At 69.5% G+C, this 12,096-nt stretch overlaps 1 protein-coding gene across 5 annotated transcripts in view; it reads right to left on the reverse strand.

Annotated features, from left to right (window-relative positions):
- FGD2 (FYVE, RhoGEF and PH domain containing 2) overlaps positions 1-11,841 on the reverse strand; it is a 35,161-nt gene extending 23,320 nt beyond the window's left edge. The window contains exons 1-4 of one of the 5 annotated variants that reach the window (XM_089773642.1): positions 11,503-11,841; positions 11,043-11,340; positions 3,027-3,366; positions 76-156 (exon numbers count right to left, since the gene is read on the reverse strand). In XM_089773642.1, the coding sequence (XP_089629768.1) occupies positions 76-156; positions 3,027-3,366; positions 11,043-11,107 (486 nt within the window). In that variant the 5' untranslated portion in view covers positions 11,108-11,340; positions 11,503-11,841. Of the gene's footprint in view, positions 1-75; positions 157-3,026; positions 3,367-9,212; positions 9,545-9,565; positions 11,019-11,042; positions 11,381-11,502 lie in introns of those variants that run through there. The other 4 variants (XM_075909998.2, XM_089773643.1, XM_089773641.1 and 1 more) reach the window with 4 other exon arrangements.
- Between the last annotated feature and the right edge of the window lie 255 nt (positions 11,842-12,096).

Genomic DNA, 12,096 nt, shown 5'->3' on the forward strand with positions numbered 1-12,096 from the left:
CCCCTGCCCACGCCGGACGGTCCCGGCAGATCTTCGGGCCTTGCAGCTCAAGCCAGGCCCGGTCGGCTCCCTGACCTGGTCCAGGAGATGCAGGCGATGGACGTAGGCTCGCTCCGTTTCCAGCAGCTCCAGGGCAATTTTCTTTTCTTCGGGGTCCTGCGTGGCGGCAGAGGAGAAAGGGCTTTGCTCACGTGGCTGGGAACAAGGGGCGAGAGCCAGGGGCCTGCTGGCAAGTCTGTGGCATTGGCCAGCTTGGCCAGGGACGATGTTAGCCCGGTGGGTCGCGGGCAATTCCCATTGGCCATAGGCGCGTGAAATCAGGCAGCCCCCTTATTCATTAGCACTCCGAGAGAGGGCGGGGAGGGGGCCTGGCTGGGCTGGGGGAGCAACAGGGGAGGGGGGGTCAGGCTGGGCTGGGGGAGCGACGGAGGAGGGGGGGTCAGGCTGGGCTGGGGGAGCGACGGGGGAGGGGGGGTCAGGCTGGGCTGGGGGAGCGACGGGGGAGGGGGGCTGGCTGGGCTGGGGGAGCAACAGGGGAGGGGGGGTCAGGCTGGGCTGGGGGAGCGACGGGGGAGGGGGGGTCAGGCTGGGCTGGGGGAGCGACGGGGGAGGGGGGGTCAGGCTGGGCTGGGGGAGCGACGGGGGAGGGGGTGTCTGGCCGGGCTGGGGGAGCGACGGGGGAGGGGGGGGTCAGGCTGGGCTGGGGGAGCGACGGGGGAGGGGGGGTCAGGCTGGGCTGGGGGAGCAACGGGGGAGGGGAGGTCAGGCTGGGCTGGGGGAGCGACGGGGGAGGGGAGGTCAGGCTGGGCTGGGGGAGCGACAGGGGAGGGGGGGTCAGGCTGGGCTGGGGGAGCGACGGGGGAGGGGAGGGTCAGGCTGGGCTGGGGGAGCGACAGGGGAGGGGGGGGTCAGGCTGGGCTGGGGGAGCGACGGGGGAGGGGAGGGTCAGGCTGGGCTGGGGGAGCGACGGGGGAGGGGAGGGTCAGGCTGGGCTGGGGGAGCGACGGGGGAGGGGGGGGTCAGGCTGGGCTGGGGGAGCGACGGGGGAGGGGGGGTCAGGCTGGGCTGGGGGAGCGACGGGGGAGGGGAGGTCAGGCTGGGCTGGGGGAGCGACGGGGGAGAGGGGGTCAGGCTGGGCTGGGGGAGCGACAGGGGAGGGGGGGTCAGGCTGGGCTGGGGGAGCGACGGGGGAGGGAGGGTCAGGCTGGGCTGGGGGAGCGACGGTGGAGGGGGGGTCAGGCTGGGCTGGGGGAGCGACGGGGGAGAGGGGGTCAGGCTGGGCTGGGGGAGCGACGGGGGAGGGGAGGGTCAGGCTGGGCTGGGGGAGCGACGGTGGAGGGGGGGTCAGGCTGGGCTGGGGGAGCGACGGGGGAGAGGGGGTCAGGCTGGGCTGGGGGAGCGACGGGGGAGGGGGGGTCAGGCTGGGCTGGGGGAGCGACGGGGGAGGGAGGGTCAGGCTGGGCTGGGGGAGCGACGGGGGAGGGGAGGGTCAGGCTGGGCTGGGGGAGCGACAGGGGAGGGGGGGTCAGGCTGGGCTGGGGGAGCGACGGGGGAGGGGGGGTCAGGCTGGGCTGGGGGAGCGACGGGGGAGGGGAGGGTCAGGCTGGGCTGGGGGAGCGACAGGGGAGGGGGGGTCAGGCTGGGCTGGGGGAGCGACGGGGGAGGGAGGGGTCAGGCTGGGCTGGGGGAGCGACGGGGGAGGGAGGGTCAGGCTGGGCTGGGGGAGCGACAGGGGAGGGGGGGTCAGGCTGGGCTGGGGGAGCGACGGGGGAGGGGGGGGTCAGGCTGGGCTGGGGGAGCGACGGGGGAGGGGGGGTCAGGCTGGGCTGGGGGAGCGACGGGGGAGGGGAGGGTCAGGCTGGGCTGGGGGAGCGACGGGGGAGGGGAGGGTCAGGCTGGGCTGGGGGAGCGACGGGGGAGGGGAGGGTCAGGCTGGGCTGGGGGAGCGACGGGGGAGGGGAGGGTCAGGCTGGGCTGGGGGAGCGACGGGGAGGGGGGGTCAGGCTGGGCTGGGGGAGCGACGGGGGAGGGGGGGGTCAGGCTGGGCTGGGGGAGCGACGGGGGAGGGAGGGTCAGGCTGGGCTGGGGGAGCGACGGGGGAGGGGGGGGTCAGGCTGGGCTGGGGGAGCGACGGGGGAGGGGAGGGTCAGGCTGGGCTGGGGGAGCGACGGGGGAGGGGAGGGTCAGGCTGGGCTGGGGGAGCGACGGGGGAGGGGGGGTCAGGCTGGGCTGGGGGAGCGACGGGGGAGGGGAGGGTCAGGCTGGGCTGGGGGAGCGACGGGGGAGGGGAGGGTCAGGCTGGGCTGGGGGAGCGACGGGGAGGGGGGGGTCAGGCTGGGCTGGGGGAGCGACGGGGGGGGGGGGGTCAGGCTGGGCTGGGGGAGCGACGGGGGAGGGAGGGTCAGGCTGGGCTGGGGGAGCGACGGGGGAGGGGGGGTCAGGCTGGGCTGGGGGAGCGATGGGGGAGGGGGGGTCAGGCTGGGCTGGGGGAGCGACGGGGGAGGGGAGGGTCAGGCTGGGCTGGGGGAGCGACGGGGGAGGGGAGGGTCAGGCTGGGCTGGGGGAGCGACGGGGGAGGGGGGGTCAGGCTGGGCTGGGGGAGCGACGGGGGAGGGGAGGGTCAGGCTGGGCTGGGGGAGCGACGGGGGAGGGGAGGGGAGGGTCAGGCTGGGCTGGGGGAGCGACGGGGGGGGGGTGTCCGGCTGGGCTGCAGGAGCTCGAGTGGCAGCAGTTTTGCTTCCTGCATCCGTGCTGCTCCCTGCACGTGGCTGGGCGGGCCCCGGGGCGGGAGCGGCATCCCCGCTAGCATGGCCCGAAGCGATGAAGTGATGCGCCCAAGGCTCACAGAGAGTCAGTGGCAGGGCTGGGCCACGCCTCAGGGTCCGTCCTCCCCAGCCCAGCTGTGAGGGACACGCCAACGCTGCCGTGTCTGGGGGGCCGCGCACCATCGGAACCCCCCCCCGTTCCCAGGGCTGACAGCGCCCCCCCCCCCCCGGTGTGAGCGCCCAGGGAGAGGGCAGTTCCACCTGGCTGCTGCTGCCCCCAGGGCCTAACTCGCTGCCCAGCTGGGCCTCCCCCCCTGGCCGTGTGCGCCAGGCGTCGCTGCTGATCTTGCTCCGGAAGGAGCTGAGGCACTTGAGGCTGAGTCCTCTCCGGCCCGGGGCCTTCTCCTCCTCTGGCTCCTCATGCCGGGGCGGCTCCGGCTGGCTCTCCGGCTCCGCTCCACGCTGGGATCCCCTGCTCGGCGCCTCCCCGCCTGCCGGGCACGAGAGCAGCACGTCCCCACGGGAGCCTGGAGCCGAGGGCCTGGCCGCTGGCAGGGGGCGGGCTGGCTCTGCGCTGGGGGTCCCGCAGGGCGCGTCTGCCCTAGGGCCATGCAAGAAGACAAAGTCTCATCCCTTTGCTCAGTGCCAGCCCAAGCCCAGTAACACATTCCATTCCCACCCCCCCGCCACGTAACACAGGCCAGTCCCACCCCGCGCCCCCGCCACGTAACACAGGCCAGTCCCCCGCCGCGCCCCCGCCACGTAACACAGGCCAGTCCCACCCCCCCCCGCCACGTAACACAGGCCATTCCCGCCCCCCCCCCCGCCACGTAACACAGGCCAGTCCGACCCCACGCCCCCGCCACGTAACACAGGCCAGTCCCACCCCGCGCCCCCGCCACGTAACACAGGCCAGTCCCACCCCCCCCGCCACGTAACACAGGCCAGTCCCACCCCACGCCCCCGCCACGTAACACAGGCCAGTCCCACGCCGCGCCCCCGCCACGTAACACAGGCCAGTCCCGCCCCCCCCCGCCACGTAACACAGGCCAGTCCCACCCCGCGCCCCCGCCACGTAACACAGGCCAGTCCCACGCCGCGCCCCCGCCACGTAACACAGGCCAGTCCCACCCCACGCCCCCGCCACGTAACACAGGCCAGTCCCACGCCGCGCCCCCGCCACGTAACACAGGCCAGTCCCACCCCGCGCCCCCGCCACGTAACACAGGCCAGTCCCACGCCGCGCCCCCGCCACGTAACACAGGCCAGTCCCACCCCGCGCCCCCGCCACGTAACACAGGCCAGTCCCACGCCGCGCCCCCGCCACGTAACACAGGCCAGTCCCCCCCCCCCCCGCCACGTAACACAGGCCAGTCCCACCCCACGCCCCCGCCACGTAACACAGGCCAGTCCCACGCCGCGCCCCCGCCACGTAACACAGGCCAGTCCCGCCCCCCCCCGCCACGTAACACAGGCCAGTCCCACCCCGCGCCCCCGCCACGTAACACAGGCCAGTCCCACGCCGCGCCCCCGCCACGTAACACAGGCCAGTCCCGCCCCCCCCCGCCACGTAACACAGGCCAGTCCCACCCCACGCCCCCGCCACGTAACACAGGCCAGTCCCGCCCCGCGCCCCCGCCACGTAACACAGGCCAGTCCCACGCCGCGCCCCCGCCACGTAACACAGGCCAGTCCCGCCCCCCCCCGCCACGTAACACAGGCCAGTCCCACCCCGCGCCCCCGCCACGTAACACAGGCCAGTCCCACGCCGCGCCCCCGCCACGTAACACAGGCCAGTCCCACCCCGCGACCCCGCCACGTAACACAGGCCAGTCCCACCCCGCGCCCCCGCCACGTAACACAGGCCAGTCCCACCCCGCGCCCCCGCCACGTAACACAGGCCAGTCCCACCCCGCGCCCCCGCCACGTAACACAGGCCAGTCCCACCCCGCGCCCCCGCCACGTAGCACAGGCCAGTCCCACCCCGCGCCCCCGCCACGTAACACAGGCCAGTCCCACCCCACGCCCCCGCCACGTAACACAGGCCAGTCCCACCCCGCGCCCCCGCCACGTAACACAGGCCAGTCCCACCCCGCGCCCCCGCCACGTAACACAGGCCAGTCCGACCCCACGCCCCCGCCACGTAACACAGGCCAGTCCCACCCCGCGACCCCGCCACGTAACACAGGCCAGTCCCACCCCGCGCCCCCGCCACGTAGCACAGGCCAGTCCCACCCCGCGCCCCCGCCACGTAACACAGGCCAGTCCCACCCCGCGCCCCCGCCACGTAACACAGGCCAGTCCCACCCCGCGCCCCCGCCACGTAACACAGGCCAGTCCCACCCCGCGCCCCCGCCACGTAACACAGGCCAGTCGCACCCCGCGCCCCCGCCACGTAACACAGGCCAGTCCCACCCCGCGCCCCCGCCACGTAACACAGGCCAGTCCCACGCCGCGCCCCCGCCACGTAACACAGGCCAGTCGCACCCCACGCCCCCGCCACGTAACACAGGCCAGTCCCACCCCGCGCCCCCGCCACGTAACACAGGCCAGTCGCACCCCGCGCCCCCGCCACGTAACACAGGCCAGTCCCACCCCGCGCCTCCGCCACGTAACACAGGCCAGTCCCACCCCGCGCCCCCGCCACGTAACACAGGCCAGTCCCACCCCACTCCCCTGCCAAGTAACACACGCCAGTCCCACCCCGCGCCCCCGCCACGTAACACAGGCCAGTCCCACCCCGCGCCCCCGCCACGTAACACAGGCCAATCCCACCCCGTGCCCCCGCCACGCAACACAGGCCAGTCCCACCCTACGCCCCCGCCACGTAACACAGGCCAGTCCCACCCCGCGCCCCTGCCACGTAACACAGGCCAGTCCCACCCCACGCCCCCGCCACGTAACACAGGCCAGTCCCACCCCGCGCCCCCGCCACGTAACACAGGCCAGTCCCACCCCGCGCCCCCGCCACGTAACACAGGCCAGTCCCACCCCGCGACCCCGCCACGTAACACAGGCCAGTCCCACCCCGTGCCCCCGCCACGTAACACAGGCCAGTCCCACCCCGCGCCCCCGCCACGTAACACAGGCCAGTCCCACCCCGCGCCCCCGCCACGTAACACAGGCCAGTCCCACCCCACGCCCCCGCCACGTAACACAGGCCAATCCCACCCTGCGCCCCCGCCACGTAACACAGGCCAGTCCCACCCCGCGCCCCCGCCACGTAACACAGGCCAGTCCCACCCCACTCCCCTGCCAAGTAACACAGGCCAGTCCCACCCCGCGCCCCCACCACGTAACACAGGCCAGTCCCACCCCGCGCCCCCGCCATGTAACACAGGCCAATCCCACCCCGCGCCCCCGCCACGCAACACAGGCCAGTCCCACCCCGCGCCCCCGCCACGTAACACAGGCCAGTCCCACCCCGCGACCCCGCCACGTAACACAGGCCAGTCCCACCCCGCGCCCCCGCCACGTAACACAGGCCAGACCCACCCCGCGCCCCCGCCACGTAGCACAGGCCAGTCCCACCCCGCGCCCCCGCCACGTAACACAGGCCAGTCCCACCCCGCGCCCCCGCCACGTAACACAGGCCAGTCCCACCCCGCGCCCCCGCCACGTAACACAGGCCAGTCCCACCCCGCGCCCCCGCCACGTAACACAGGCCAGTCCCACCCCGCGCCCCCGCCACGTAACACAGGCCAGTCCCACCCCGCGCCCCCGCCACGTAACACAGGCCAGTCCCACCCCGCGCCCCCGCCAGGTAACACAGGCCAATCCCACCCCGCGCCCCCGCCACGTAACACAGGCCAGTCCCACCCCGCGCCCCCGCCACGTAACACAGGCCAATCCCACCCCGCGCCCCCGCCACGTAACACAGGCCAGTCCCACGCCGCACCCCCGCCACGTAACACAGGCCAGTCCGACCCCACGCCCCCGCCACGTAACACAGGCCAGTCCCACCCCGCGCCCCCGCCACGTAACACAGGCCAGTCCCACCCCGCGCCCCCGCCACGTAACACAGGCCAATCCCACCCCGCGCCCCCGCCATGCAACACAGGCCAGTCCCACCCCGCGCCCCCGCCATGCAACACAGGCACTTGTTATGTAACGCAACCCACTGCTCCTGCACTTCTACCCCCCGTAACGCAACCCCTGCTCCTGCACCCCTACCCCCCGTAACGCAACCCCTGCTCCTGCACCCCTACCCCCGTAATGCAACCCCTGCTCCTGCACCCCTACCCCCCGTAACGCAACCCCTGCTCCTGCACCCCTACCCCCCGTAACGCAACCCCTGCTCCTGCACTCCTACCCCCATAACCCAACCCCTGCTCCTGCGCCCCTACCCCCATAACCCAACCCCTGCTCCTGCACCCCTACCCCCCGTAACGCAACCCCTGCTCCTGCACCCCTTCCCGCGTAACCCAACCCCCTGCTCCTGCACCCCTACCCCCGTAACGCAACCCCTGCTCCTGCACCCCTACCCCCGTAACGCAACCCCTGCTTCTGCACCCCTACCCCCATAACCCAACCCCTGCTCCTGCACCCCTACCCCCGTAACGCAACCCCTGCTTCTGCACTCCTACCCCCATAACCCAACCCCTGCTCCTGCACCCCTACCCCCCGTAACGCAACCCCTGCTCCTGCACCCCTACCCCCGTAACCCAACCCCCTGCTCCTGCACTCCTACCCCCATAACCCAACCCCTGCGCCTGCACCCCTACACCCCGTAACCCAACCCCCTGCTCCTGCACCGCTACCCCCATAACCCAACCCCTGCTCCTGCACCCCTACCCGCGTAACCCAACCCCTGCTCCTGCACCCCTACCCGCGTAACCCAACCCCCTGCTCCTGCACCCCTACCCGCGTAACCCAACCCCTGCTCTTGCACCCCTACCCGCGTAACCCAACCCCTGCTCCTGCACCCCTACCCCCATAACCCAACCCCTGCTCCTGCACCCCTACCCGCGTAACCCAACCCCTGCTCCTGCACCCCTACCCCCATAACCCAACCCCTGCTCCTGCACCCCTACCCGCGTAACCCAACCCCTGCTCCTGCACCCCTACCCGCGTAACCCAACCCCCTGCTCCTGCACCCCTATCCCCGTAGCCCAACCCCTGCTCCTGCACCCCTATCCCCGTAGCCCAACCCCTGCTTCTGCACCCCTACCCCCATAACCCAACCCCTGCTCCTGCACCCCTATCCCCGTAGCCCAACCCCTGCTCCTGCACCCCTACCCGCGTAACCCAACCCCCTGCTCCTGCACCCCTATCCCCGTAGCCCAACCCCTGCTCCTGCACCCCTACCCGCGTAACCCAACCCCCTGCTCCTGCACCTCTATCCCCGTAGCCCAACCCCTGCTCCTGCACCCCTACCCGCGTAACCCAACCCCTGCTCCTGCACCCCTACCCGCGTAACCCAACCCCTGCTCCTGCACCCCTACCCCCATAACCCAACCCCTGCTCCTGCACCCCTACCCGCGTAACCCAACCCCTGCTCCTGCACCCCTACCCGCGTAACCCAACCCCCTGCTCCTGCACCCCTATCCCCGTAGCCCAACCCCTGCTCCTGCACCCCTATCCCCGTAGCCCAACCCCTGCTTCTGCACCCCTACCCCCATAACCCAACCCCTGCTCCTGCACCCCTATCCCCGTAGCCCAACCCCTGCTCCTGCACCCCTACCCGCGTAACCCAACCCCCTGCTCCTGCACCCCTATCTCCGTAGCCCAACCCCTGCTCCTGCACCCCTACCCGCGTAACCCAACCCCCTGCTCCTGCACCCCTATCCCTGTAGCCCAACCCCTGCTCCTGCACCCCTACCCCCGTAACCCAACCCCCTGCTCCTGCACCACTACCCCCATAACCCAACCCCTGCTCCTGCACCCCTACCCCCGTAACCCAACCCCCTGCTCCTGCACCCCTATCCCCGTAGCCCAACCCCTGCTCCTGCACCCCTACCCCCGTAACCCAACCCCTGCTCCTGCACCCCTACCCCCATAACCCAACCCCTGCTCCTGCACCCCTACCCGCGTAACCCAACCCCTGCTCCTGCACCCCTACCCCCATAACCCAACCCCTGCTCCTGCACCCCTACCCGCGTAACCCAACCCCTGCTCCTGCACCCCTACCCGCGTAACCCAACCCCTGCTCCTGCACCCCTATCCCCATAACCCAACCCCTGCTCCTGCTCGTGTCTCTGAGCACGTTGCTTTCCGTGAAGTGAAACTTGGGGTCCCAAGAAGAGCGGCTCCTGAAAAGGGAACAGGAGCCTGGCAGGCCTGCCCCCCACAGGCCCTTTCTGCAGGCAGCAGGCTTGCACGCGTTCTCTCCCACACGTGGGTGGGACCCAGCCCCCGCGGGTGTGCACAGCCTGGAACAGCCCCCTGCTCTCACCAAGCAGCCATGTACACAGCCCCCTGCCTGCACACGCTTTGCTGGGACCCCACCTGCGCACAAGCCCTGGCCCCTTGAGAGCCTGGCCCGACCCCAGCGGGACTTCTCCATTCCTGGGCACACTGTGCTGTGCGGATCCTAGCCAAGCTCTTTTTCTGTTCCACAATCGGCACGCACGTTTCATTTCCAGCTTCCCTAGCCCCCAGGCAGCACTTCTGTTTCCTCCTGCGGGGCCGCGCCGGAGAGGAGCCAGTCGGACACGGTCACACGAGGAAAGAGATCGCGTCCATGTCATCAGAGACCAAGTGTGGATCTGGGAGCAGCTGTGCGTGGCGGAAAGCGTGCAGCTCAGGGCTCGGGAGGAAGCAGGGCAGAGGGGGGACAAAGCAGGGGCGTTTGAGGGCACCTTGTCGTAGAACAAACTTCCTGAGCCGCTGCGTGCATCTGGAGTCTGACGTTCTGCAGGAAGCTGCTGAGTTTTCCTCTTTGAAAGAGGGGGTGCTCTGAATCTCTCCTGGGCAGTCACCCGAGCGCTCAGCTTCCAGGAAGCCCTGCTCACGCCCTGACAACCCGCCCACAGCCCTACGGCCCCTCCTCCCTCTGCCTCCCCACCACGCCAGCAAAGACACTGTGTGTGAGCCCCTCGGCCCCAGGCTGTGTTTTGGCCTAGAAAAGGGATGTGCCAGTCTCCACGAAGGCCTTTAGGCACTTGACGGCTGGTACTGATCTACCATTGAAGGGGCCAGATACCATGGTGGTGGGGAGCAGCATAAAACCCTAAATAAATGGAAAAATACAAAGCCAGACATGAGCTGTGCAAAGTCCCGACCCCTCCTCTGCACCCACTCCTGGCACGGCTGGCGCAGCCACAGACCACAGGGGCGTGAACTAGGCCAGAAAAGACAGAAACTTGTGGCAAACTGCGACCTGATCTGAAAAAGCGAAGTGAAGCCATTCGGCGAAGAGCCTCCTCCACCGTCACAGCCTGCCTGACCTCAGGAACACAGGCCTGGGAAATGGGGGTGAGCTGCGCAGACTGCCCAGCACCTGCCCACGGGTTCCTGGCTCGTACCGGGCACCTCAGCCGTGCAGTACCATATCGTAAGCGCCAGCAGCAGCAGCTCCTAGAGAGACTCTCTCAGCTACACAGATCAAGGCATATTATAGAAAAGGGCAAGACTGTGCCCATTTCAAAGATGGCAAAACTGAGGCATGAGGCGCAGAGGAGATTTGCCCAAAGGCATACAGTGAACCAGGGCTAGCCAGAGGTCTCCTGAGTGCTCATTCAGTGCAGTATCCCCCTGTCTGTCTGCCAAAGAGTCTGAGTCTCACCCCTTTTGCCAGGCACAGCTGCAGCCTCACAGGGCAACAGACAAGGAACCTCTCTCCTCTACCTGGACACTCTGTGCCCTTCCCCCAGGGCAGGTTTCTGGGGCACACGTGCCAATATACCTGGGGAGCAGTCACTGCAAATCCAAGTGGACTGTGGCCTTAGCAAAGGTCCTAGTGGCCAAGTGGCCACAGCAGACAACAGCTAGCTCCCGCAATGACTCTGAGCCCCTGGACTGGCGGTCTCTGCAGAGAGGCTGTGGAGGCCGAACTCCTCCAGAGCACAGGCCTGGTCCCTCCTGGGCCCGGCCTCGGCCAGGCTGTTCCGTGATCGGGGGTCTGCTAAGCCGCAGGACGGTGGGTTGCAAATCTGGCCCTGGCACTGAATAGCTTTGCAAGGAGCAGTGGGAGATGCCGGTAGCCCAGCAGAGCACCCCAGGGCTCACTGTGGGGCCGGGGAAGCAGGGCCTCAGCCATCAGGCTTCGCTTCTGCCCCATTCGTCACCATCTCTCGCCTGCTGCTGAACCCTGATTTGCACGGAACGATGCCTTACCTGGGCTTCTCAAACACAGCCATGAGATCAAGCACAGTCAGTCGGCTGCCCCGCTCCCCCTCCATCAGGCTTGCCGAGTCCCACCAGCCAGGTGAGAAAGCAGCAGGAAGACCAGGCGGTAGCAGGCGGCCCCAGCTGCGTTCTCTGAGCCGTCGGCCGTCTGGGGCGCTGGGAAGGGCAGATGTGGCTGGCGGGGCAGACCTGGGAGCAGCGGGTCGCTCTGTTGCTCTTGTCCGGGGCGTGAGCAAATCTCGCCCGGGCTGGGCTCCCGGGGAAAGTGAAGAGGAAGTGTTGCAGGCTGCCGGGGGAGAAGGAGGAAAGTGCTGCGTGCTGGATTGGTGCAGCTCAGGCAGGCCTCCTGCGTACAGCCCGAGCCAGCGGGGCTGACCTCAGGGAAGCTGAGTGGGCCCCACCAGTGTCCCTCGAATGTTCCCAGCCCGAGCAGAGGGAGTTTACTTACGTGCACCAGTGTGAAGGGGATGTGCGACACGGAGGGGACGTGCGACAGGTCCTAGCAGAGCCTTGGGATTAACGCGGCTCTCTCAACTACAAGTCTTACACGTGTTGGGATGTTGGGATTGTGAACACTGGCGAGGCAGTCTGCCACGGCGAGGCCGGCCTCCAATCCTGACATCTATGGATTCCGCTGAATGGCTTGTGTGAAATTTGGAAGAGCAGCTCAGAGAGACCTCGCTCCTTTACGTAAGGACAGAATCTCAGGGCAGCCTGACGGACAAAGTCCTCATGGCAGACAGAAAGCCACTGGCAGGGTCAGCAGCGGATACAGGGCAGGGCGAGCGGGGCGGCTGCCCCGGGCCCCGCGCTTCAATAGGCCCCGCGCACGCGCCCCACACACGCTACTTCCGGTCAGCTGCTGCCGAGGTGCATGCGTGAAATTGTGCTGCCCTGGGCCCCGCAAAATTATCCTCCGCCCCTGTGCAGGGTTAGGCTCAGGCTACTTACTGATTCGAGTGCCTTCAAGAAAGTGAGGGTGATTCTTGTGTTGTGTGTTAGTTTTATTTTAAAGTTTTTCAGAGTGTTATTTTAGCAGGGA

The sequence above is a fragment of the Pelodiscus sinensis genome, chromosome 27, assembly GCF_052426305.1.
Source record: "Pelodiscus sinensis isolate ZL-2025 chromosome 27, ASM5242630v1, whole genome shotgun sequence".
NCBI lineage: Eukaryota > Metazoa > Chordata > Testudines > Trionychidae > Pelodiscus > Pelodiscus sinensis.